At 42.1% G+C, this 26,033-nt stretch overlaps 8 protein-coding genes across 8 annotated transcripts; 3 read left to right on the top strand and 5 right to left on the bottom strand. All coding sequences in view use genetic code 12, as the record gives it.

Annotated features, from left to right (window-relative positions):
- Positions 1–83: 83 nt before the first annotated feature.
- Positions 84–2,036, top strand: MIF2 (Mif2p; the record flags this gene model as incomplete). Its single annotated transcript, XM_051750997.1, has 1 exon — positions 84–2,036. The coding sequence occupies one exon, from the start codon at positions 84–86 to the stop codon at positions 2,034–2,036; it is 1,953 nt and encodes a 650-aa protein (XP_051609732.1).
- A 711-nt stretch (positions 2,037–2,747) lies between these two features.
- MRT4 (Mrt4p) lies at positions 2,748–3,461 on the bottom strand (the record flags this gene model as incomplete). Its single annotated transcript, XM_051750996.1, has 1 exon — positions 2,748–3,461. The coding sequence occupies one exon, from the start codon at positions 3,459–3,461 to the stop codon at positions 2,748–2,750; it is 714 nt and encodes a 237-aa protein (XP_051609731.1).
- A 792-nt stretch (positions 3,462–4,253) lies between these two features.
- Positions 4,254–6,164, top strand: KGF57_001756 (uncharacterized protein; the record flags this gene model as incomplete). Its single annotated transcript, XM_051750995.1, has 1 exon — positions 4,254–6,164. One exon carries the CDS (start codon positions 4,254–4,256, stop codon positions 6,162–6,164), a length of 1,911 nt encoding a protein of 636 aa, XP_051609730.1.
- Positions 6,165–6,214: 50 nt separating this feature from the next.
- Positions 6,215–7,723, bottom strand: KGF57_001755 (uncharacterized protein; the record flags this gene model as incomplete). The annotated part of the gene is made up of 1 exon (XM_051750994.1): positions 6,215–7,723. One exon carries the CDS (start codon positions 7,721–7,723, stop codon positions 6,215–6,217), a length of 1,509 nt encoding a protein of 502 aa, XP_051609729.1.
- A 2,248-nt stretch (positions 7,724–9,971) lies between these two features.
- KGF57_001754 (uncharacterized protein) lies at positions 9,972–11,948 on the bottom strand (the record flags this gene model as incomplete). The annotated part of the gene is made up of 1 exon (XM_051750993.1): positions 9,972–11,948. One exon carries the CDS (start codon positions 11,946–11,948, stop codon positions 9,972–9,974), a length of 1,977 nt encoding a protein of 658 aa, XP_051609728.1.
- Positions 11,949–14,165: 2,217 nt separating this feature from the next.
- Positions 14,166–17,786, bottom strand: KGF57_001753 (FG-nucleoporin; the record flags this gene model as incomplete). Its single annotated transcript, XM_051750992.1, has 1 exon — positions 14,166–17,786. One exon carries the CDS (start codon positions 17,784–17,786, stop codon positions 14,166–14,168), a length of 3,621 nt encoding a protein of 1,206 aa, XP_051609727.1.
- A 196-nt stretch (positions 17,787–17,982) lies between these two features.
- On the top strand, positions 17,983–20,724 carry NAM2 (leucine--tRNA ligase; the record flags this gene model as incomplete). The annotated part of the gene is made up of 1 exon (XM_051750991.1): positions 17,983–20,724. The coding sequence occupies one exon, from the start codon at positions 17,983–17,985 to the stop codon at positions 20,722–20,724; it is 2,742 nt and encodes a 913-aa protein (XP_051609726.1).
- Positions 20,725–23,690: 2,966 nt separating this feature from the next.
- KGF57_001751 (uncharacterized protein) lies at positions 23,691–24,539 on the bottom strand (the record flags this gene model as incomplete). The annotated part of the gene is made up of 1 exon (XM_051750990.1): positions 23,691–24,539. The coding sequence occupies one exon, from the start codon at positions 24,537–24,539 to the stop codon at positions 23,691–23,693; it is 849 nt and encodes a 282-aa protein (XP_051609725.1).
- Between the last annotated feature and the right edge of the window lie 1,494 nt (positions 24,540–26,033).

Below are 26,033 nucleotides of genomic sequence, written 5' to 3'. Positions count from 1 at the left end.
TAAAGTGTAAACAAACACAACTCACAACACAACATATAAACCACTACACATCCACACACATCCACACACACACAACAATAGAGATGGAGTTGTTACAGTTGGGTAAGAGGTCCAGAAAGTTGGGGCTCACAATCAAAGCAAATCTCCATCGAGATGAATACGGAATGGATGATATGGATGAGTTTTTTGCTGATGACACACAAGCACAAATCATGCTCAGAGAACAGGATGAAAGAGTACTACGGCAAGGAGAGGTATACAAGTCACCCACATCGTATAACGTAACTACCCGGATGGGTCGTTTTGGTAATTTTGGCGGTGCTACTACTATAACAGCAGCACCAAAAGCCACATCTACACGATATGGTCTCCAACAGGGAACTGGAGGTATACCGCCTTATGACTCTGGGTTTGATGTTGAAGACATTGGTAATGACTATGCACTGGAGAAGGAAGATCAGTCACCTTTTAACTATGTTGCAAGAAAAATTGATTTTGATAATGGAGAAGACATGGGAGGTGGGCCCGGGGGTGAGCAAAATCAAATGCTCGGTGTGAACAAGCAGTCACCCTTGCGCTCACCATTGCCTGAGCAGCGGCAAGGAAGTTCCTTGGGCGCATCTCAGAGGGACAATTTTCTTGACGATGTAGATGATTACGACTTTGCGCAACAAGACGACAACTACTTTGATCAGGACCAGGAACTACGCCCGGAAGACAGTCAAGGATATGACCCTGGATCAGGACAGCAGGATGATTACGATCTGCGTCTGGTTTCTCCACCACCACCACTATCACCACCACAACTACCACCGCCACAACTTGAGCGGTCAGTCAGAGCCCCAAGATCATCCAGACGTCTTGACCAAAGAAGTAAGAGGCGAAATAGTTTCTCCGAACTGGATGAGAGTACGCAGGCCTCTGTGTCTGCATTTATTGAAGACACTAAAGATACAGATGAAGATGACGAGGAAGTCACTGATGCAGGTGGTTCAACTACAACCGAACTTTTTGTCAGATCACCTTCAACAGATCAAAGTCAGAGCCAGAGCCAGAGTCAACCTAAAAGAAAGAAACGGAGCAACAGATCACAACCATCAGGAGGCACAAGCAACATGTCACCCACCTACATCACAGAGGTGCCCACTTTACCATCCCCGCCTCCAGAAGGATTACGAAGATCGAAACGTATTCGAATTAAACCGTTGGCATTTTGGAGAAATGAGCGTATCATATTTACCAAACCACATCAAAAACGGCCAGATGAGGAGAAATCTGATGATGATGATGATGATAACGATGAGCCGGATATGACTATTGTACGAGATGTCCACAAGTTGCCATTGAGATCAATTGCCGAAGTTGTCCATGTACCTGACACAGTAGAGTTGTTGAGCACACGACAGAATCGAAGAAACAGAAGACGCAAACTCGCTGATGCACCCATATCGCCAATCAGTTCCGATGAACATGATCCAGAAGAACAAAATGTCTTGCAGTCGGGGTTGCCGGGCACGTCATGGTACAAGGATAAAGTGTTGAAGGTAAATGTGCCTGAGAATGGAAAATTTATTGAACGATCAATTGCAGTCAGTTCACAGTATACAGATTTCAAATCAAACTTGGTGTTACACGAGGATGGAACTACCTCAGAAGACCCAAATTTGAGAATTATGCATTTGTTTAGTAACATGGTTGACGATTGTGCTGTTGGTATGATGGAGTTGATCGGAACCAAACCGCCATTGTACATCTCATCAAGTAATTACTACTTGCTTATAGTCAAGGGAATAGTTGAGGTAACATTCAATGAGGAGACCTTTATTGCTAACAAAGGGTGCAATATATGCATACCCCTGGGCAACGAGTACGGGATGAAAAATTTGGGCAAAGAGCCTGCTCTTATTCACTTTGTGCAGGTTAGGAAACCAGAGACAGAAGACGGCGACGATGGGGGCGATGAGGACGATGAGGACGATGATAGTGATCTTTTCGGTGCAAGACAAGAGAAGGGCGATAATGAAGGTGCTTTGTGATAGGAGGAATAGAGTATTCTATGTTGTGGCTTGGTCCATTTCGGTGGGGTGGCAGGCGGCATTGACTGAAAAAAAAAAATAAAAAGAAGTACTTCAAGTGCAATCTTGGTTCTGCTTGTAGTTGTTGACCTTGTTGTTGCAACACCGTTGTTGTGGGTTTTATTGTTGTACCTTAAAATAAATAGTAAACTCACACATTGACAAATGTAGAGTTTCATTGTTGATTCTGATGGGAAATCGAATGCCTGTAGATAACTCTCATACACACCCTGTTGCATATTGTTCCACCCTGCTTCTTTGTTACTATGAAAACATGTAACAATTCATTGTCGTGAAAATATTACCAAGTGTTGCAAATTCAATGTGTTAATCTTATTATTCACACATTTGAATTGTATAGTTTATATATACAAGAACATGATTTATCATCCTACATAAATCATTTGTATAGTTTTCTAGAGGATAACCACGTATCATATTACAATTTTAATACATCTACTTTTAGATTATTGATACCAATCAAATTTAAGGAGTACACACATAACAAATCATTCAGACGATCTCAGTTGAGGTTCCCACATTAAGCCATACTACAGTATATCGTCATACTTTGGCAAATATACGAAAGTTAACTAAAGATCAAGAGGACACAATACAGTTAAAAGTAAACAAAATAGAAAGAGTGCTTCAACTCTCCTAGTCTTTCAAACTTTAATTGTCAAATTTTTCAACCTTGCTTGATTCTTTACTGTAATGACCCACCAACGGAACTTTAAATTCACTAGCGGCAACACCAAACTGTTTCAATATCAAGGCTTGTCTAACGTCCAACACATCTCCTTCATTGCACACCAAGTATGGCTTTTCCAAAACAATCTTCCCACTCTTGATCTTTGTGGGCATCTTGTACTTATTCCTCAACGTTTCCTCCAACGAATGTGACATAGGGACATCTTCTTCCTCGGGAATTTGTCCGCCTCTTGAGTAAACTATACCGGCAGGAATTTCGAAAGTTATAGGCGACTTATTCTTGACTCTGGTATAGTCTTGTCTTTTGTAAGCATCGAAATAGCTCTTTACAGTTGAATCGTCCTCGTTGGTGAATAAAATACCCGGGATCAAATCCTCAGTAGTGGATAAGATTTTGGTCAATTTAGCCAATTCCGACAAATACTCTTCTTCAGGGGTCTCACCGAATGCCTTTTGAATAACTTTCCGTTTGCCCAAGATAAGCTTTGAGTCAGTCCAGTCTGACCTTATATCTTGTAGCACGGGAGTCCTGATATCTTTCAATTGTAATATCCAAACCTGGGAATAATTGTCAAGAGCAGATCTGATCTCATCAAAGAGTTTCAATTTGGATTCTTTACCCTTTTTATCAGTTTGTGATAATGTCACTAACTTGGAGCGTCTGGATTTGGGCATACTTCTTTGGTGGTAACACTGATATACTGTAAGAAGAAGGTAAGAAAGGCGTGAATATTTCTGGTGGAAAAACGGGTGATGAGCATCGCTGGTGGAAGTTTTTTTTTTTTTTTTTCGCTTTTTTTCTTTGTTTAGAAGCAGAGAACGAAGGGGGGGGGGGGAGGAGGGGCGAAAAGAGCTTCACACTAACGTGAATTCAACCCCAATTGCTATGTTATTGGACTCAGTCGGATGGGGAGGGAGATTCTGCTTTGGTGTAGATAGAGAGTAAGCAACTTTCTTGGCTCACTGTTCAACATTTGTGTGCTTGTTGTAAATTTGAGAGGTAGAAAGTGAAGGTTTCAGCGGGGTACAAATGATCCAATATGATGAGTTGGTAGTCTCAGTTGTCTGGACACAACACTCCTCAATTCGCATTGCCGCCCTCTTATACGTGTATTCCATTTTGTTGGCCTACCCCAGATCTTATAGAGTTTGAGGGGAAACTTGCGAGTATAGACAAGTTCTCTTCCCTATTGTCGCACAATAATCTCTCATGGTCTAGCTACACAACTGCCTCTTAACGCTACATGGCCAATTAGCTTTGGCAATTGTAGTCCGTACTGCTCTAAAACTCAATAGGGATGAAACACGGGGGGACTCTCTTCGTTGTATGATTCTTCTGTGTTGGGACCTCTCTTTGACGCTAGAAAAAAAAAAAAACCATTTTGCCTACTCCTCCTCGTTAATGGCTTCAACTATATAGAGCACCTCAATACCCCCTCATCTATCAACTTTATACCACCACAAACAATGTCACTTAGTCTATTCAAGGTAAAACAAACGTATTTTGACAAACTATTCAAATCGGGCACAACCTCGACAGCTTCCGCAGCCTCCTTCTCCAATAACAATGCTGCCAACAAAAAGATCCCCAAGGTGCTACTTCTTGACAATATTACCACATCAATCACATCGCTATCATACACCCAATCACAGCTTTTATCCAATGATATCATCTTGATCGAATTGATTGAGAATTATAAGCAGTTGTCGACAATGAAACACTTGGAATGCATTGTTTACATCAACCCAAATCCAGCATCGATCAAAAGCTTACTTGAAGAGATGAAGTCGCCTCATTTCCGCAAATACCACATATATTTCAATAATGTTGCCGGAAAGAATGATATTGAACAATTGGCAGTGGCTGACGAGTACGAAGCTATAGATAGGGTACTTGAAATTTTCCAAGATTATTACATCTTGAATGACGAGCTATACTTGAACAATACACTATCGTCCAAAGCCAGCGTCAACCCAGTGTTGGAACAGGCCAAGAGCTTGTCTAGTTTACTTTTGGCTTTGAAAAAGAGTCCCATTATCAAGTTTGAGTCGAATTCGATTGAGTTGAAAAAACTTAGTTCGGAGTTGTTATACATTATAAATTCGAATTCCAACAACAACTTGTTTGATGACTTGAATCTGCGGTCAGATACACCACCAGTGTTGTTGTTGCTTGATCGGAAGAATGACCCAATCACCCCGATTTTGACTCCATGGACTTATCAATCAATGATCCATGAGTTTTTAACAATTGATAAGAATGTGGTTAGTTTACCTGACAATCAGGTAGTTCTTTCCCAGCAGGATGATTCTTTCTATAACGAGTCGATGTTTTTAAACTATGGGGATTTGACAAACAAGTTTCAGAAATATGTTGAACATTACAAGACTGAAACTAAGCAATCATCAATTGATAATTTAAAACTGCTGAATTTGGCCGAGTTGAAAAAGACATTGACCAAGTTTCCCGAGTACAAGAAGATCTCCGTTAATATATTGACTCACTTGAACTTGATCAGTGGTATTGATGAGCAAATCTCTAAGCAACAGTTGTGGGATATTGGTGAACTACAACAAACGATTATTTGCGATTTAGACAGCCAACTGGATATCAGAAACAAAATGATTCAAGTTTTGGAGAATAGGGCCATATCTACTGTGAACAAGATCAAATTGGTGTTGCTTTACAGCTACAAGTTCCATAATCCAGCTGACTTGTCATTATTTATCAACAAATTGGAAAATGAAACGGTGACATCACCATTGCCCACTCAGCTGCAATTGGATTTGATAAAAAAATTCACCACGTTGTTCAAATCGCATGATCTGGCACTCGGTGGTTCATCTCCAGACGCAAATGGCCAACTCCAAAACAACCGTCAAGGCTTGTCGAATTTATTCACCAATAAGAAAGTCAACATCAACAACTTGTTTAACCGAAACAGTTCCAATCACTCAGGTAGCGAGAATGTGTACCTCCTGTACACGCCAAGATTGAACCAAATTTTGACTAGTTTGATCAAACATGATTCTGCCGCAGCAGCTCAACTGACGTCATCCGCGCACTTGTCTACTTTGTATCCAGAAGTGGTGAAGAAACAGTATGGTGACACATCTTTGGATGCAGTCCAAGACTTGATCATTTATTTCCAAGGTGGTGTAACATATGAAGAATTGCGGTTGGTGCATGAGTTTAATCAAGCTGGAAATAGAAAGTACAATATAATCATTGGTGGTGACACAATGTTGAACAGTGATCAATGGTTGACGAAAATGTACCAAATGGTGTCTAAAACAAGCAAGAGCGATCAATCTGAAATCGAAGATTTTGCTACTTCAAGTCAAGACCGACAAGCACAACTACGTGAAATTTTATAATAAAAACTAAGTAATACAGAGAAGTACTAAAGCTGGCCCTTTTCGTCACTCTATGGAGCATATTTACCAAATCGAATCTCCCATTCGTTAATCTTGCGTTGTAGATCATCAATCATCATTAGCTTATCGTTATAACTAGCTTCCAAAGCCAGCTTCTCCTCCAGTATAGCTTCCGAATCAGGTGTGAATGAAAACAACTCAAACTTGTAGTTTCGCTCTTGTTGCAAGTCATATTGTGTTCTTGCTATCCACTCAATAATGGCACTGGTACGCTTGCGCAAGTCATAGATGGATGATTGAGAATTGACAAAGCGAGGCTTGTAAGGAGCATTTATCAATTCGTCCTTACTTGCTTGTGCTGCTGCTGCCGCCGCCGCAGCAGCAGCCGTTGTTGATGTTGCCGAGGAGGACGAAGGAGAATTTGCCTTGCCACTACCGGTGGTTGTGCTGCTGTTGCTGCTCTTTGCTGGGTTTGTTGAGAAACCCTCACGCTTCTTTTTGCCATTACTCTTGTTTCGTGATTTTCGCAAGTCAGCCGCCACTCTTGCATTAGTGCTGGATTTGTTACCACCTGCGCCGCCTGCTGTCGACCCACCAGTCTCTGAATCCTCGTCTTCATACTCTCGCTTTAATGACAGATCATTGTCAGCTTCAGAATTGGCACCAGAAACACCACGACTAGTCCTCTTTCTCGGCGAATAGTGATCTCCACCAGCACCACCAGCACTAGCACCTCCTCCTCCTCCCAACGCGGTTGCATGGGTTCCAGTCGATACTGTACCAGTAGCATCAGATTCATCCACTGGTAATCCCGACTCCTTTGCACTCTCTCTCAACGCTTTGCGTAATTGCTCATCATACTCATCTTCATCCAGGTGGTGATGATGGGTGCGTCTATCTTTCCGTCGATCCTTACTCTGGGTGGTTGTAGCAGTGGTATTTGCGTTTGTGGTTGGAGGAGATACTCGATCTACTCGTCTTCGTTTACTGCCACTACTATTATCCATGGACTCCACTTTGATTCCATTGCCGATACCAAACAGTTCAATCTTCTTCCTTTTGTCGTTAACAGGTTTGTACAATGTCCGTTTCAGGTACCCATCCCCCTTCACAAATAGGTGATTTTCTGGTTTACACAATTCGCACCAATATAAATCAGGAACATCATCATTGGTGAATAAACCAACACAGTATCCATGTTGCCAAACGCCACATTTCTCACAACTAATAAACAAGCCTTGGTCAATATTGATTTTGTAATTTCTCTTCAAAAACTGGGCAAATTCAGGATTGATTGAATCCGACTGGAGTTCATCTTGTTTACATATACATCGAGTGATTTCTCCATCTTCGTCTTCCTCGTCGGCTTCGTCTCCTCCTTCTTCCAAGTCATCCTCCTCCTCCTCCTCTTCTTCTTCACCTCCCCCTTCGTTCCCGGCTGCTCCTATGCGAGTAACTCCTCTGGCATCGTCGACTTCGGCATGTGCTCTTCCACGTTCTGGCTTGATTGGCTTTGTGTCGGTGCTAAGTGACCTTCTGCGAGTTCTGCGAGATGACATGTGTGGTGTATGTCAGTGTGGTGGTTGTAGTTAGAAGTTATGAGGTGATACGTTTGACCAATGTAGTGTTTGATAATTGGATATAGTATATAATGAGACAGTAGATGTTGTTACTGATGATGGATTTTCTTCCTATCGAATAAGTCGTGTCCAAACTTACAAAACAAAATCAATGTCGAGAAAATAATATTGTCAGTGTCATAACAACTGGAACCACGACATACAATAATATTGTTGCACAGATTGCCACTTCTTTTTGCCATTTCGCAACCTCTAAATTTGGAAACCACACCCAAATCAACACAAGCTACAGCCATGTATCAAGTCTATATAACATAAATACATACACACACACACACACCCGCGTTGTCTACCTTTCCTTTGTTGCTTTGCCCCGAAACCCTCCCTCACAACAAGCTTTTCCAATTCCCCCAACCCTCCCTCACAAAACATAAACCAACCAAAGCATCACAACCAAAATAAACGAGACCCATCCCATAAGACTGAAGCACCCACACACACACACACACACACACACACACACACACACACGCAAATAACACAAATAACACATACAACACATACACTCGCGCATTCCCTCACTCCCTCGCTCCTGAGCTCCCCATACACTATCTTGCTCCACTAGACTACTCACATGCAGAATGAGTGAAAGAACAAAAAAAAAAAAAAGGTCAATATTCCATTTTGTTTAGATAGATCAATTGGTTGTTGGATAGCTTTTTCGTGGCGATGAGACGCGCCCTGCGCAGCCCCAGTACTCACCCGTTGAAATGTGGTTGTTGCTTGCAATATATAATTTCAAAAAGCCAATTACATGTGAGCAGCGATGTGACTAGTGGTAGTGTAGTAGAAGGCGGAGGCGGGTGGTTACAGAGAGCGGAGGATGTGGCGAGGTGCAAGGCGTGGTCGTGCGACAACTGAGATGTTGGCTTGTTTCAGGCAAACGTGAATCCCGCAGTATATGAAGTGATGGGTTGTTTGTGGTTGGTAATTGGATCATCTGTTGCTACCTGCTTGCAACAAAAGTGTTCTTAGGACGTTCTGGTTTCTAGTTGTCATAGCTTCAAATCAACAGTCTAATCTGCTTCGGAAGAAGCCAGCTCAACAGCAACTTTCTCCTTGTCAACAACATACTTCCTCAGATGCTTGTCTGCGTCAACAACACAAGCCATTATAATTTTATCAACGTCATCTACTTCCATCCCTTCACTGACACCTATAATATATCGGAGCGTATGAATGTTTGTGGTCACCTAAGTCTGGTGTGGAAGCATGTCTCTTCGGGAAATGAACTTTTGTTTCAGCATATGTGTAGTTGATTTTGTTAATGGGTAACCAAAATTCAGCTAGCTCTGCCATGTATTTGACGTGGTTTCACTTTAGATAATGCTTAGACTTGCCCTGTTGGGACATTGGTTCTGATACGATAGTGAACTTTAGTTGGTTGAGTTGTCCGTTTAGAGTGGACCGTAGTTTGAGTGCACTGGCAAACTTCATCGTAAGTGATTGAGGGGTTGCAAGTTTGTTTTTGAGAAAGCAAAGTTGGTTACTGTAAACTGGTGGGAGAAGGAAAAGATGGAAAGAGAGTCACAATTATTGAAGCAGTTGGGTAATTTATGGGGGGTTTATATAGTGTACTTACTCCTTAGTGGTTGTTATTTTGAGTGTGATTAACACATCAACCCATCAACACATACCCACACGAGTCACCAAATTACACAGAAATGAATGGCTGCAGATGAAAAAAACACATACACAAACAACCCACATCCTTCACTCATCACGTAGTGGGTGAATTGCGACACGTAACCTGTGTTACTCATAAACAGCCAAAAGGTTAAAGATGCATTCACACAGGGAGATATCAGAGCTGAAGACATTCTGTCCCACGCTCATCACCTCCACATTGACCACCTAAAGAGGTGCTTTACAATTTCGTGTTGGTGCGTGTTTTGGTGGCCCATCACCCTCACAAGCTTGCAACACACTGTTTGCGAGATTGTGTAATGCAAAATTCTAAGCAGTATGGACTGGTCAACTCTAGAGTTCCTATAGCAGATCCCTCGATGTCACTCTAACGCTAAATTTAATCTAGAAACTAGTCTAAATAATATATATATGTATATATATATATAAATATATAAAAGCTAAGAAAAATATGTAATCAATAACAACAACAGGCCCAAAAGCCATAGATCTTTCCCTACAATTTATGACATTGTCTCATCTAATGTCCAACTTGCAAAGTGTGGTCCCTATCATAAATACCCCTGTTTCTAATATACGGATCCAACTGAATATAATTCTTGGACAAGGCAATATTCAAATCCAACTTATCCTTCAAGTACCGATCACTAACTTGCGGATTAGTCGACTCGATCCATCTCCTAGTAGTTTCGAAAAACCTGGTAAGCAAAATATCTCTCTCCCTCTTCAATCTCGCATACTCTGCATCTTTCCTCTTTGGAGGGAACTCATCCAGCGGTTCGGGAATAGGGTAAAAGCCTCTAGTCGTGTCCTCACCACCAAGATAATCTGGGATCAAAGTCGGGTCAATAAACTTGCTCAACTCCTTGGCATCTTTAGTGAAGTGGATCTTGGACGCAACAACAGGGTCCAACCAGTTCTTGATGATGTTCCACACCGTAGAGAAGATCCATGGCGCATTGTGGATCAAAATGAATCCCAACGTCTCCGGGTAGTGAGCTTCAAACACATCAGCAAGGAACTTGATGGTGGCGTAATCGGCATTCTTTAAGGAGAATCCAGTCAAGTCAAACACAATCGTACATGTGTCGACTGATTCGCTAACTTCTCTCAAAAACAAACGCACCCATTCAATAGTGACAACGGCATATCTCTGGTTCTGTGGCAATGGCGAGTCTGAAGTCAAGTGTTTCTTAGCTTGAAACATGAAAATTGGGTTATTGTTTTTATCTCTACCTTTGATCCATGACTTCTCAGTAGTGAAGTTCTTGATGAACCCCTTGTTGGTGCCGTTCAAGTAGGACGGACCATCCGACTCCATCAACCAGTCATCGGTAGGGAACTCATGGTATCTCCAATTCAACGATTTGTACATCATGGCCAATGCCTTTTCAGTGTCCCATTTTCTGGCTCTGATGAATTTCAACACCAAGTTATCAACTAAATCGTTACGCATGACTTTGGTCAATGCTTGATGGATCTCCTTGGCGTTGTATTGACCCAAGTGAGAATAAAACGAACTGTCTGATTGAACGCTGATTGGGTTGTTGACGGTTGCTTGGAAAAGATCAATTTGACCACCACCACCACCACCACCGTTGGACAAGTGTTGCTGTTGACCATACTGTTGTTGTTGGTAGTGCGAGTTTTGACGATGCTTGTTGTGCTTGTTGTGTCTGTTGTGGTGGTTTCCACGGTGCTTGTTGTTGTTGTTGTTGTGGGAAGGATGTCCAATTCTGCCACCGTAGTTGCCTCCGTGTGACTGTTTGCCAGAACTGTTGAAGATGTGAGATGGCAAGTCGTCGTAATCAGTCAATGTGGTTTCAGCAGTGACAAAAGTTTCCATTGAATTGACTGATGCGACATCATCGTCATCATAATCATCATAGTCGTTGTATCCACTGCCATTGGCACCGGGAGCGCCACCAGCGCCACCAGCGGCAAACCCGTTCAACTGTTGTTGTTGTTGCTGTTGTGGAGCAGCAGAACTACCATCAAAATCGTCAGCATATTCAAATGCAGACTTGAAATGGTGAGCATAGATGGCATAATAAATCTCACTTGGAATATCGACCGGCTGGTATCTCTCATGGGAAGATTGAGTCTGGATTTGATGCATTCTCTTGGAATTAGCAGGTGGCAGACCAGTTGAAGCACCAGCACCACCAGCATTAGAGACGCTAGCATTTGAAGACTTCTTTGAACCAAACAATCCCATTTTCTTCTTTGATGCTGATGATTTGCTAGAGTTGATTGAGCCTCTAGTATTGGTTTTGGACAAAATACCAGTGGCGACACCTTGAGACTCATCAAAGTTGGCAGTTGAAGTGGAAGCAACGTAGCATTGTTTGTATGGTAAATCCTGAGCATTGATGTCGATTGGGTATCCAAAGTTTTTCAACATATAAGCCCAAACTTGCTTAAGGATGATTTCCTGGTCTCCGTTAAGAGTTTGGATTCTCTGTAATCTGTATTTGACGTTGTTATCAAAAGGCATAACTGGATGGAGTTGTAGTGGTTTTCTTTTTTTTTATTGTTTTGTAGTGATGTGTAGTGTAGTGTAGTGTAGTTTAGTTCTAATTTCTAGTTCTAAATTGTCTAATGTGGAGGGGGTGAGGGGGTGGGAACAGCTGATTGTTTGAAAGTCTAATGAATTGCGTGTATCAGTCTCTGTTGTTGAAGTAAAAGAAGAAGAGTGGTGTCTGATAGGAATTTATGAAATCTCGGATCTTTGAATCTTAAATTTCAAATTCTAAATCTCAACAGTGATTTCTCGTAAACTTGCAATGGTGTGTTGTGTTGTGCGGGTGAAAAATTGGTTAAGAAATGTTGGGTTTTTGTGACACGTCACGTGGAACTCCTTTCTTTTACTTTTCTCGTACAAATGTTTTATTTGGCTTGTGATAAAAAAGAAGAATAACACTTTGGTTGTTGTCCTTTGATTCAGAAGCAGCAGTGAACAGTGAACGGTAGTAGGAAACGTGGTAGTTTTAGCCAGCGTCTGTGGTCAGTGATGGTATGTCTGTCTCTTATCTGTTTGAAAGAAATGTTCCTTTCAAAAAAATATTGTCTCACTTTATTTTTGCAACCCACAAGGATGAAAGATGGCTGAGCAGTAAGCTAGTAGATACCACTCCAAAGTAATGTGTGCGTGTGGGTGGGTGTGGAGGTAGAAGTTGATGTATTTGATACGGTAGCTTGTTAGCCTTTGCAGTAAGAAGAAGAAGAAGAAGAAGAAGAAGAAGAGGTCGGGGAAGTGGAATACCCTGTGGTTATATACTGTGAAAGTCACATTTAGTTTCAAGTGTGGAGAAGAGTGAGTGTGTGAGTGTGTGAGTGTGATAAAAACAAAAAAAATATGAATTTCAGTGTGTACTGCATACAATTAACCTGTTCAATCTTAGTTCCTAATTGGGTAATTTCATCTAACACTTGCACGCTACCACATTACTACTACTAGTACTACTACGTATTCTATCTATCTATCTAGTCCTTACTCCTCCCAACTACTTCATCCTCTTCCATCAATTGCCCCAGAAGATATTGTATTGAAATCTCTAAATCTGTATATATATATATATATCTATATACCGCTCCTTAACCAAATAACCTTGCTGATAGAAATAGTTTAAAATTAAACTAGCGGTAACGTTCTTTTCTGTTGGGCGTCGCTCTTTCGCCTCTTACTTTGCACATCCGATGAAAGGGCTCTATTTCTTTCTCTGTTTCTGTTTCTGTTTCTGTTTCTGTCTCTTCTTCTCCTCCTCTTCCCCCTGCTCCAATTAAGGTGTGTGTGTGTGTGTGACTGTCAACCCTTGCCAATAAATTAAATTAGATTAAATTTAAAAAAAAAACGTTTTTCTTGTTTCAATTTTTATGAGGAGAGAGGGATAGAGAGAGAACTCTGTTGATTGCTGCAAACCATAGTCATCTTTGCATTTGAAAAGACCAACTGAAAGATATGTATATGTCACCCTTCGTGCATAAGTCACTACAGTTGCCAATCCCTCAATTCCAGTAGAAATCTGCATCTAACACCCTGCATACAATATGTAGCCATACAATCAAGGACAATGTCTATGACTAGACAACACCGTCTCCACATTGTTCCAGTCTTCGCTGCACTGCAAAACAGAGAGAGAGGGTCCACATTGATTTCTACCTCACACCATAAAGAAAACTATCTCCAATGTCAATTTCACATTCTTTCACTTTTTTCAAACTTGTTCACTACTATTATTGTTGGAGTGGGGTAGAGTTCTTATTTATTTATTTATTTATTTGTGTGTGATTTCTTTTCTTTTTTTTTAATTGTTTTGCTGGGTAAAGTCCGCCTTATTTCCGGTGCACAAAAGACTTTGTTTTCGTGTCACCCCCCTCGCCCACTCCCCCACTTTCCAACAATAAATACCTTCTTAATACATGGGGAACATCACTTTCATTTGAAAATATGAATCGCACACGAGTTGAGAGCCACCTGCCCAATCTTATCTCTCAAACTTTTCCAATCTAATGTGCAAAAGCGACAAAATGCCTATACTCTACAATACGACCTGTATCTTTATTCCTTTCTAGTTTACAAATTGTTTTCCTTTTTCTTTACTCTTACCAATCTCTATAATACAAAATGACTATAACCTCCATAAACCGCTACCCAATCTAGATCACACCATCATACACTCAATAATTCATCCTCCATCTTTTTATTTCTCTTTCACCTTCTTCTAGACCTAGGAAGTAGTCTTGGACGTCTAGGATTAGCTTGCGGTTGACTAACTGTACCTGGACCAGGAGATGTTCCTGGTTGTCCACCAAACCCAAACACAGGTGCTTGCCCAGGAGGAGGACTACCGCCAAACACAAACGGCTGTTGTTGCGGCTGTTGTTGCGGCTGTTGTTGCGGCTGTTGCGGCTGCTGTCCAAATCCAAACGAAGGTGTAGCAGCAGAAGCACCACCACCACCAAACGGCGTACCCTCTCTACTCTGCTGCTGCTGAGGCTGCGTGTGTTGTCCAAATACACTTGCAGGGTCTGGAGTTCCACTTCTTGACCCCGTGAAATTAAACAGCGGCACCTTATTCAACTTGGTTGCAGATCCAAATATCAGCGATGGGGGTTGCGAGTTGCCACCACTAGCACCATTGTTTGGCACATTTCCAGAAGCATTAAAGTTAAACGTTGGCGTGCTAGATCGATTGCCAAATACACCACCCGCGCCCGCATTCGTAGTGGATGGAGCTACTAGTGGCTGCGGCTGCGGCTGCGGCTGCGCTCCAAATCCTCCCGAAAATCCACCTCCAAACCCGCCAAACCCACCTGAACTGAATGGTTTAGGTGCAGCAATATCAGAACCACCCCCAGCTGAAGGCTTAGCACCAAACAAATCCGTGTTTGGTGCAGCACCTCCACCGCCAAATGTAGGTGGGGGAGTAACACCGGGTGCAAACTTGAACCCGCTGCTTGTCGCAGTCCCCGGTTTGTCAGTCGTGGAGCTAACTGCAGTTGCACTGGTTCCCAAAGTACCAAACGAAAAAGCCGAATTGGACCCGCCTGACGCTGATGCTGATGCGGGTGCTGTCGTTGGTGTCGGAGTAGGTGTGCCAGTCTTGGCTACATCATCAGTCGGCTTATCTTTAGACTCGTTGTTACTTTGTCCAAATGTAAACGCAGGCGATGGCGATTTACCCTTGTCTTCATTCACAGTGTTTGCTTTGGAAGAGTCCATTGCCGTCTTGCCAAATGAAGCAAACAAGGGGGCTGCCGATTGCGACTTGTCTTGAGGCTTACCAAATGAAAATGCTGGTGTCGTGGTAGTACTGCTTGCATGCTCTCCATCATCATTGGTCTTTTTACCAAATGAAAATGCCGGTGAAGCGCTCTTGGCTTTGTCGTCACTTTTTCCAAAATTAAACCCAGAAGTTGTAGACTTCACATTATTGTCAGTGGTGGTAGCTGTAGTAGTAGAAGTGGCTGCCTTACCAAAACTAAAGACTGGAGTAGCCGATTGGGACTTGGTTTCGTCTTCCTTGGTGGGACCACCTGCAGGTTTACCAAAGTTGAATACCGGGGCACCTGGCGTGGCGGGTTTGTCTTTACCTTCTCGACCAGTGGTGTCACTTTTGCCAAACTCTAACCCAGGCGTTGTTGACTTCAGTTTTTCCTTATCGTCAGCAGTAGAGGTTGACGAAGGATTGAATCCAAATGAAAAAGCAGGTGGCTTAGCTGTTGGAACTAATGCGGCAGGTGCCTTCTGTGAGTCCTCTTTATTTGCACCACCACTGCTGAAACTGAAAATTGGAGTCGACGACTTGGATACATCCAGTTCGGCCCCAACTACTGCTTGTGCCTCACTTGGTTTGGAATCATTGCTTGAAGTAGCTGCTCTTTTCCGCTTCGTATCACCCCCTTCCACCTCAGCCTCATCTGCATTAACCTTGTCCGATTGCAGGTTGGGTTGAGCAATGGCCGAAAATGCACTTGCTGTTGGAACAGTAGCAGTAGGAGTAGCAGAACCATTAACAATTGCTCCAGCGCCACTAGCATTATCCTTGTTGTTACTTTGTTGGCCAAAAAGACCGCCACCACTCGATTTCGAACCAAATCCATTGAACAAAGTACTCAGCGGAGCATTGTTTGTTGGAGCAAGATTAAATAAAACAGATGGAGTACTGTCTTTAGTAGACCCATTTGCCTCCGTTTTCTTCGTATCGTCATTGGTACTTGTGGTTGTCGTAGTTTTTGTAGTGCTGAACGTGAAAGGAGATGGACTTTTCTCATCACCGGATTTGTTTTGCTCTTGCTTGCCAAATAAACCGGTGCTGCCTTTGCCAAATATACTCGATGTTGCACTTTTCTCTTGTGATGGTACTGCCCCACCCTCTTTCTTTTGACCAAAGTTGAAACCACTGGGCTTTGTTGACTTTTCCGTGTTCTGTCCGAAATTAAACCCGCTGGACTTGGGTGTTTCCTCTTTCAGCTGGTCTCCAATGCTAGCACTACTTGTCTTGAAAGGGAATAATCCAGTTGGCGCATTTGCGTTAGACTTTGGCTCAAATTCTAAACCAACATGTTTAGGCTCTTCTGCTTTCTTTGTGGTGCCTTCTTCAGCACCTGCTCCCTCCTTTTGTGCCCCCGCGATTTCCCGCAACTTCTTATCATCAATGTTGAATTGGAATCCGCTTGATGGTGCAGTGGTTGTGATCTTTGACCCTGGAGGTATATTCAAGGAATTTTCCTTCAATTTGATAATATCCGACATAGATTGGGTCTTGGCTAGGTAATCGGAGTCCAATGACAAGGACAACTTCTGACCCAAAGCAACACCACCTCGATTCACGCTCGAGTCCAGTTTCTTGTTACTTTCATCTTGGTTTCTAAACTTAGGCTTGCCAATCTCACTCGCAAAGCCCTTGAGATTAGTGCTGGTAACAACATCAACTGGCTTTTTCACGTCATACACCAACTCCTTCAAGAAAAACCCCTTCTTTCTTTTCTTATTCCGGTTATGTTCCAAAGTCGAAGAGCTCGATCTTTTTTTGAAACTTAGTGCCGAGTTCAAATAATCACTATTGTATGTTTGTGTGCTTGTGTCCACCATGGTTGAGTCGCCATGAGATATCGTAGTTGTTTCATTGGGACTTTTCATATACCTCATCTTCTTCCTCATTAATTCCATCTCTTGAATCGATCTTTTTAGTCGTACTATTCTGCTTCTCTCTGCTGGATCAATTTGAGCAATCTCCAACTGTTCAAAGTCCTCTCCATCTTGCGGTTGCTCTTCAATCACCTCATCCTCCTCTACTGCCTGATTTCTTATAATTGACTGATTCGGGAAAGGAATACTCAAAGCCGGTGATTCATCTCGACTTATTAATACACTACTCTCCTTCAATGGTTCAACCAACGAATCTATAACGGATTTCCTTCGTTCAAGGTCGTTGTGTGATTCTTCCTCGTTGGTCCGCATCTCGTTATATAAATTCAGATATGATGTGTGTCTCGGTTGTACCATGCCTCTAGTCAAGGAGCGAGGAATGGATTCATTTGTGGGATGGCCCTGTATCGAAAGCCGTTTCCTCTTTTCAGAAACAGCGAAATTTGTGGGTAATGGTTCGGCTATATCTATTTCATTCGACTGTTCCTGTGCAGTCTGTCCACCGTTTTGGTTAGGTTGCACTATTGGTGCTGCTGGTTCTGTTGGTGCAAAATGTGTTGGTTCCGTCAGGCGTACAATTGCTTGCTTTAGCTTTGAAAAGTATCCTCCAAACCTACTGCTCCGTGGCCTCAGACTATCTCCACCATTGTCTGAGGACGTGTGTTCTGAATCAATAGACATTGCAAAGACAACGGTTCTGTGGATGATGAGGTAGAAAAAAGCCGTAATTCAGTCGTCGTCGTCGTCGTCTTCTTCTTCTTCTACTTCTGCTTGCTTTATTTGAAAGATGAGATTTTTCCAAACAGTGGTAATTTTTTTTTTTTCCTCCTCTCACTTCAATTTGTTAACACTGTACTGAAGGATCGTTCATGAGACCATGTTGAAACCGTTGCAACGAATACGACCTTGTCGAAAAAGTCATACTGCGTTCACTTCCCACTGTAGAAGAAGAACACTCGCGTCTAACAACAGCTTTGTTGAATTGGACAAGAAATGGAGAAACAGATGGAGCCAACTACAAAAACCACCAGGCCACTCACCGTCTAAAGCTAAGGATTTCTTTGCCTTGGTGATGTTTCCATATCCATCAGGAGTGCTACATTTGGGCCATTTACGTGTATACACAATCAGTGATGTTGTCGCCAGATACAAAAAATTGAATGGGTACAATGTCATACATCCAATGGGCTGGGATGCGTTCGGTTTGCCAGCGGAAAATGCGGCAATAGAACGGGACATCGACCCCGCCATTTGGACAGAGACAAACATTTCCAAAATGAAGCAACAAATGATCAACTTCCTGGCTGATTTCGATTGGGATAGGGAAATCAATACAAGTTCGCCTGATTACTATAAATGGACGCAAAAAATCTTTCTCATGTTGTATGATAATGGTCTTGCTTACCGTAAAAAGGCAGAGATTAATTGGGACCCAGTTGACCAAACGGTGCTAGCTAATGAACAAGTCGATGCCAAAGGGCGCTCGTGGAGAAGCGGCGCACTTGTTGAAAAGAGAAATTTGGAACAATGGTTTATTGGGATTACAAAGTATGCAGATCGGTTGGTGGATGATTTGGAATATCTTCTGCAGTGGCCTGAGCATGTCAAGACGATGCAAAAGAACTGGATAGGAAGGTCTAAAGGGTGCGTTGTTGAATTTCCTATTGAAAAGGGTGGTGAAAGGATATCGGTGTTCACATCGCGACCAGAGACGTTGTTTGCGGTTCAGTTTCTAGCACTCAGTTTGGACCATCCATTGGTCAAGGAGGCGTCCAAAAATGACCCGATGTTGGTGAAGTTTATTGATGAATCAAGGAATGCCGGATTCAACTCAAAAGCTGGTTACAAGCTCCCCATCAAAGCATCTATTCCACTCAACTCCGACAACACGGTAAGGACAGTTTTTGATGTCCCTATCTATGTTGCTCCGTATGTGCTTAGCGAGTATGGGTCAGGTGCCGTTATGGGATGTCCGGGGCATGATGCAAGGGATTTTGAGTTTTGGAAGTTGCACGAGCCTAATCAATCAACTGTACAGGTTATCGGACCAAAGGATCAAAAAAAGATGAGTATTCCATATACCACAAAAAGCGGTGTTATGCAAGACAACAGCACTCTTGAAGGAGGGTTGGACGATCTCCAACTTTATAAAGGCTTGTCCGGAAAGGATGCTGCAAATAGAATCACCCACCAGTTGACTAAACATGGACTTGGAAGTGTTAGTACGCAATACAGACTAAAAGACTGGTTGATTAGCCGTCAAAGATATTGGGGCGCACCAATACCAATTATACATTGCTCCGATTGTGGTCCTGTGCCGGTGCCTGATGAACAACTTCCGGTACTTTTGCCAAAAGTGAATAGCAAGCACTTCACAAAGGGGAACCCATTGGGTAATATAAATGAGTTTGTGAATTGCAAGTGTCCGTCATGTGGGAACAACGCCAGGAGAGAAACTGATACAATGGACACATTTATGGACTCATCGTGGTACTATTTACGCTATTTGGATTCAAAGAATGAGACTAAAATTATTGGCTCAGAAGCAAGTCACAATATGCCTGTTGACCTCTATGTCGGTGGAGTTGAGCATGCCATCTTGCATTTGTTGTACGCGCGGTTCATTGCTAAATTCCTAAGTGACTGTGGCGTTTGGGATGGTAAAAGTTGTCATGATGAACCATTAACCAAATTGGTTACACAAGGAATGGTTCATGGTGTCACATACGCTGATCCCGACACAAATAAATTTCTCAAGCCAGAAGAAGTTGATTTTTCAAATCCACAAGCACCGGTTGTTAGAGCATCTGGGAAGACGCCTAACATTTCCTACGAGAAGATGTCTAAATCAAAGTACAATGGAGCTGATCCTGGAGAATGTATCGCCAAGTATGGTGCTGACGCAACAAGAGCCCAGATGTTGTTTCTGGCACCTGTGTCTGATACGTTGTTGTGGAATGAGGATCAGATTGCTGGTGTTGATCGATGGCTCAAACGAGTTCTCGGGTTGAGGGAAATGGTTGCGGAGTCGAAGAGAAAAGGTACTGGGCAAGAAGTTGCAAAAGTGACATTGAGAAATGCAATAGCTGGTAGAATGGTTGTCGGGTTGAATGCGTGTGAGTTTGAATTCTACAATCAAGTTCAAGACCTAGTCAAGCGTATTGCTGACTCGGTGGATGTACATTTTGCCTTAAACACGGTTGTTTCTGATTTGATGAAAATGACAAACTGCATAGCTGACGCAATTAAATCCAAGCAATGTGCATCGGAATTAATTCTTGACTCGTATATCAAATTGCTAATTTGCATGGCACCAGTGACACCAGCAACATCGGAGGAGTGTTGGGAATCAGTGCAATTGTCCAATGGATTAACACCCAGCTCAATTTTTACTCAGTCGTATCCTGCAGACAAATCAATCAAGTCCAGTGTTCAGAGATACAATATTTTCATCAACGGTAAAGCTAGAGGAACCATTATGGCAGATCAAGAGTTGATAAAGGAAGAGGATGGTAAAATCTTTGAGGTGCTTGGAACTAAGGAGGGAATTTCAAATCATTTACCTGATCAAGTCAAAAAGGTAATCAAAAAGCCAGGATTAATAAGTGTGATTGGATAGATGGGATGCAAAATTGTGCTCTAACTTGTATATAGTAATCGGTTGCACTGTCCCTGTACATAAGACAATGACATCCTGAATAGGGTGAAATGAATCGACATTCATTTTGCAATGCTTGTAGATTGGTTTTAATATGGTAACAGCCCCACTTCCACTACCCCTCTTTCGTACTGTGCAATGTCATGCTACTAAACATTCAGGATACAGATTTGACTGTGATAAGGAGAAGCATTTCAATTGGATTATGGATTTTGTACGCGGCGCATTTCAAAACTTGTATTCCATTTGTGGCAAATGTAACAAAATCAGACCCCTTCACCACACTTTACCACTTCTTTGATATGAAACTCACACAAACTTACACAGAAGACATTAATAGGGGGCATACCAAAAGCCGATATCACATTCTTTTCCCCCGCAAACAGTCTAAAATTGGAAAGCCTATTTAATCCACGCAGAAGAGAGTGCCGCTTTTTTTTCACCATTTTGAGGTGTTTCTGCTTCTTCATTATCATCATGTCAGTTTCACCATCACTCACCAATTACACCATTAAGGAAATATGTACCGTAGTCCGTGACACACAAGCTGGTCAAAAACCCACTTTCATGGTTGGGGAGTGTTCTGGAGTGGGGATACATCCCATTGCGGCACCTAGAAGGAAGTGACAATCCAGCTATTTCACGCATAATTGCTTGAGTGGGAGTCCCGAGCAGGTTAGGGTTTTCTTTTCACGCGACTTTGAGGAGAGATTGGGAGAAGGGTCTGAGGTTTGGCAGGGGCTGAGTACTCGTTTTGAATCGAGTCAGATGGCATTTCAGCTTTATGCAGAAAGCCAGTGAGTTTACCTTGTGAGTGCAGCAAAGTCCTAGGTGATGATTGTGTTAATTGAGGCTGGTGCTTTTGGCTACAAGTGGTTGAAGTGGAGACAAGTAGAGAAAAAGTGGAAAGATTATGGATTGAGCAAGGCTGATTTGTGATTGTGATATATATAAGGGTCCCCCCTCCAACCTCGTCTAAATGTCCACAAAGTGGATTATTATATGACTGCAGTTCATCAGTACTAAAACATTTTACAGGAATGTTCTCAGATTGGAGATTGTGGATCATTGTCCTTCTATATGACTTCAACCGTAACTTGATAATTGACATACTAGCAAGTGAGTTTGATATGCAAGCACCAGACTAATACACGCTCAACCTGTAAAAAGGAGTTAAATATCGCTAAACAGTTAGAATTGTAGATTGATCTCTGTATTGATATTCTCTTTATTGCTTACTCTCATATTTATCCTACTTTCCGAGCTGAACATCACTTTTTTAGTGACATGCTCAGTCTACTTCTCTACACTGGATATCCACTCAATATGTAGTAATTGCGCTACTGCCAGACACTGTTTGGTAACTCCATTGTATGTCGTCGTTTTTATTTCCTAGATTGTGTGAGTCTTTATCCAATTTCAAATCTGTGGCATACTTACCCTTGTATCTGACAACCAAGTGGCTACAAATGGCTCACCCATAACAGTTTGTGGTTAGTTGATAGAAAATGTATTAACTTGGAGATAACTTTTGATGTTAGAGAGCTTGATTGGGCCAGTTTGAGCAGATGAGATGAACAATGATACCCTATTCTAACCGTTTCTTTCAACTGTCTCCACCAATGTGTGCATTTGTATCTTCAACTTCATTGAGCATCCCATATTTTGCAGTTTGACAACTCCTCTGGCTGTTTTGGGGGCACATTTCTCCAGGTTCCGGGCCATTCCGCCTCCGCATAGGTTGCTCAAAGCCTTTTTGATTCCTTCTCATCCTCTATTCAAGATCAAGCCTATGCACTCACATGTACCCTACTTTATTCAGCTGATAGTTAATGACCAAGCAAATGAATGTGAATCTTAACTTCAATTTTAAGCAGATTGGTTTATCGTCGAGCCTCAGCAAGCAAAACAGCAAAACACTTTCAACCTGAGAAATGCATGAACCTATTCAAGTCAGGATTCTCTTTTACCTTCCAGTGGGTTGTGAGTAGGACTGGATCTTTTCTAAATGTACCAGAGCAGCTTTAAACTATCCTAAAATCTAATAGCCAGCTATCTTGAAGCTAACCGTCCATCACTCCAATTGCCTGGCTTAGCCAGGTGGTGATGGTCTGCAAGAAGTCAAAGTGAAATGTGCCTTGCATATGGCTTGTGCATCCTGATTAATTAATTCAGACGGTGGTGCAAAAGGAGTGGCCGCTGCAATGCAATTCTCCAGGTATATAGTGCTATTGAACCATTACTGCATCAGTAAGTGTGTATAAAGTATATGTCTGCAATGATGGTGCCAGTGTAGTGTGATGAAGCGGTGTCTTGAAGAACATTCAATGCGAGAGGAATTTCTTTGCAACCAAATCACCACGTTTCTTGAAGATACGAACCACATGCAACGACTATCCCACAAGTGCAAACAAAGAAACTGGTGCTTTTTGAATCGTAAGCTTCTGTACGATGAGCACTTTCAACTATTCTAGGCGGAGATAAGGATGAATGTTTTCATAGTAGGTTGATCTACGCGAGCAGGCTCCGTCTCACAGCAAGACACATCATCTCAATGATGCAGCCAGGTGTCCTAGCGTAATTGCAAGGCTCCTCTGTTATCAATGTCTTGATTCGTTGATGAAGTTGATCACACTCAGCTGTTGAAGTGATACGCAATCGCATACTATGGAAGATGAAGTTCGTAGTACCGTTTGTTCCAAATTGGGGAGATCTGACAACAATGTGCCCGTTCATTTGCTACTTCTCCTGTTAGAACACTGGTACTACACTAAGGTCTGCTACAAGGAAATTCAGTCAAAAGCACGATGATACACATCGCAAGTTATAAATTAGAAATAAAACTATCAAACCGAAATAAGGGGTATCAATATTAGGAGATTAGAAGAGGTAATGTGGAAGAAAAAAAAAAGCGTTTGCATGCTTCCTCAGACAGCAACATCACTGAATACACCAAATCCGAGGAATTTGGTAAACACAGCAACAACGTCGAAACTCGAGCTCCATTCCCAAATACCAATTGAATGAGCGGTTTCAATATCAATTCCCAAGATGACCAACAAACCGGCAAAGTTGTCGTGGTTTGGAAGGTGGTGATGTTGGATAATGATGTATTCAATTGCCTTGAAAATGGCTTCAATCTTGACAGTGACATCGTGAAGGGTGACGGTGATGACCTTTTCAGCAATGTCAACGACTTCGTGTCCAATGTCAATGAGCTTGGTCAAGATGGCAGCAAAGTCAATGGAAACAGTGTCATAAGTGATGTTTATTTGAGCGGCTACTTCAACATCAATGCCCAAAATTGCCAAGACATGGTTGAAGTGGTCTGGGTTGGGAAGAGGATGGTTAAAGACAATAACGTACTCAATGGCCTTGATGATTGCATCAATGGAAATTTGATGTTGTTCAATGGTGACAAATCCACCTCTTTTGGAGACATCAACAGCACCAACAATTTCATCCTCGACTGCATCTCTCTTTGCAACTTGGTGCAAGAAGGAAAGAACATCAGCATTACCTTTGGAAGCATCCAACAAGCTTCTACCAAGTTCAGCAATCAACTCATCGCTTTCGTGTCCATTAGCAAGATCCTTTTGAGCTTTCTCATTCAAATTGAGATTAAGTGAGTTGATCAAGTTGTTGACATCAGAGTTCAAATGTTTGAGGTCGCTTTGAATAGTTTGAAGTTCTTCAGAAGCTGCAACGACTGGAGCAGCTTGAACGAGTGTGGTTGCCAATCCGGCAAAAGCAGCAGCGATGGTGGTGAACTTCATTGTTGGGTGAGGTTGGTTTTGGTGGTTGCAAAAGAAAACAAGAATAGATTGTTGGAACTTGAATGGGAATTTGCATGCCCTTTTATACTATATTTTTCCAATGTGAATAAAACTGTGGATGCATGGTTACACTATATGGGATTTGATAGTTCACCAGCGTAAACATTTCCGATCTACTTGGTATGTTTGTTTTAATTCTTGTTTTGGAAAGTGTTTATGCAAATCGCGGTCACGAAACATCAAAAGTGAACCCGCCTCAGAAAGCTGGGAAAGCAAGTGTGGCAAAGAGTTGCAATTGGCTAGAACTGCTCGAGAACAATAGTTATTTGCTGATGAACAATAGGCTGGATGCGACGATGTTTTGTTGTTGCAAAATATAAGTACGCGTTGCTACTAAACAATAACCCCCAAAATTTCAAGAAGAAACTGAATAGTAAACATTAATAATGTGATGATCCCTGCATGAATCCGAAAAGAATGGAACCCTTGCTTTCCACAAGAACTTGAAACAATGGGACACGAAAGAATTTTGGTGTGTTCCACTGGCGAGAACAATGGGCAGTTTCGTTTGTTGGCAAACAAGAATGCAAGTGAACAAGGGAAGGGAAAAAATTGAACCCTTGTATTCTAGCATTGTGTTGTTGGGAAAATCTTAGGACAATAGGTACACTTTTTTTTCCGCTTATTTATTAGCCGAACTTTTGCCAGAACTGGTCAAGCTGTTTTGTGTCACTAGTCTCAGACTGGTAGCTCAAAGAGTCGCCACGCACCATAATCTGTCACAATTAGTTCGGTAGGGGGGGACCGGAGTTAATGCAACTGGTTGTTTGTGATTGCATCCGCTCTGAATTTCATCATCTGCAAAGTAAACAGAGTAACTCGAACATGGACGCACGCCACAGAACACCATGTGTTTAGACTGAAGCTTTTACTGCTCATTTATATCTACAAGGAGGGGGGGAGCTATTACGCATGGCTGATTCTATACGGCTGCTCTCTTGAGCATATTGTTTCGTGGAGTTGCAAGAACGCGCCATTCTTGCGAGCAATTTTTTTATTCGTATTCAATAGTGGCTTTCAATGTGGTAGCAAACGACACATGCGAGAACCCATTGTTCGTTTTACATGAGAATTCAAATTTGGCTTCAAGCGCGTACACACATGTGTGTGGTTTGAGATCTGCAGTAAACATATACCTGATCTGGATGTTTTGAAAATACTACTTTTCGTGTTGAAGAGGATGCGCAGGATCAGAATACAACATCTGACACCAGAGCCATATATTGAGCTAGGCTGAAGATTGGAACAGGCTTAGATTTGATGTCTAAAGTGTGGCTTTTCTGGCCGATATATTTACAATTTGATTGTGCATATCAGGCGAACCTAATTTCAGGGTCCTCGCGCAAGACCCAAATTTAGCCGAAAGACGAAAAAGGAAAAAAAAAAAAAAAAAAAAAAAAAAAAAAAAAAAAAAAAAACATAACCCCACAAAAC

The sequence above is a fragment of the Candida theae genome (assembly GCF_024610275.1).
Source record: "Candida theae strain CBS 12239 chromosome Unknown scaffold30, whole genome shotgun sequence".
In the NCBI taxonomy this organism is placed as follows: Eukaryota; Fungi; Ascomycota; class Pichiomycetes; order Serinales; family Debaryomycetaceae; genus Lodderomyces; species Lodderomyces theae.
The sequence above is the reverse complement of the archived record's forward strand: the minus strand, read 5'-3'. Positions and strand labels throughout refer to the sequence as shown.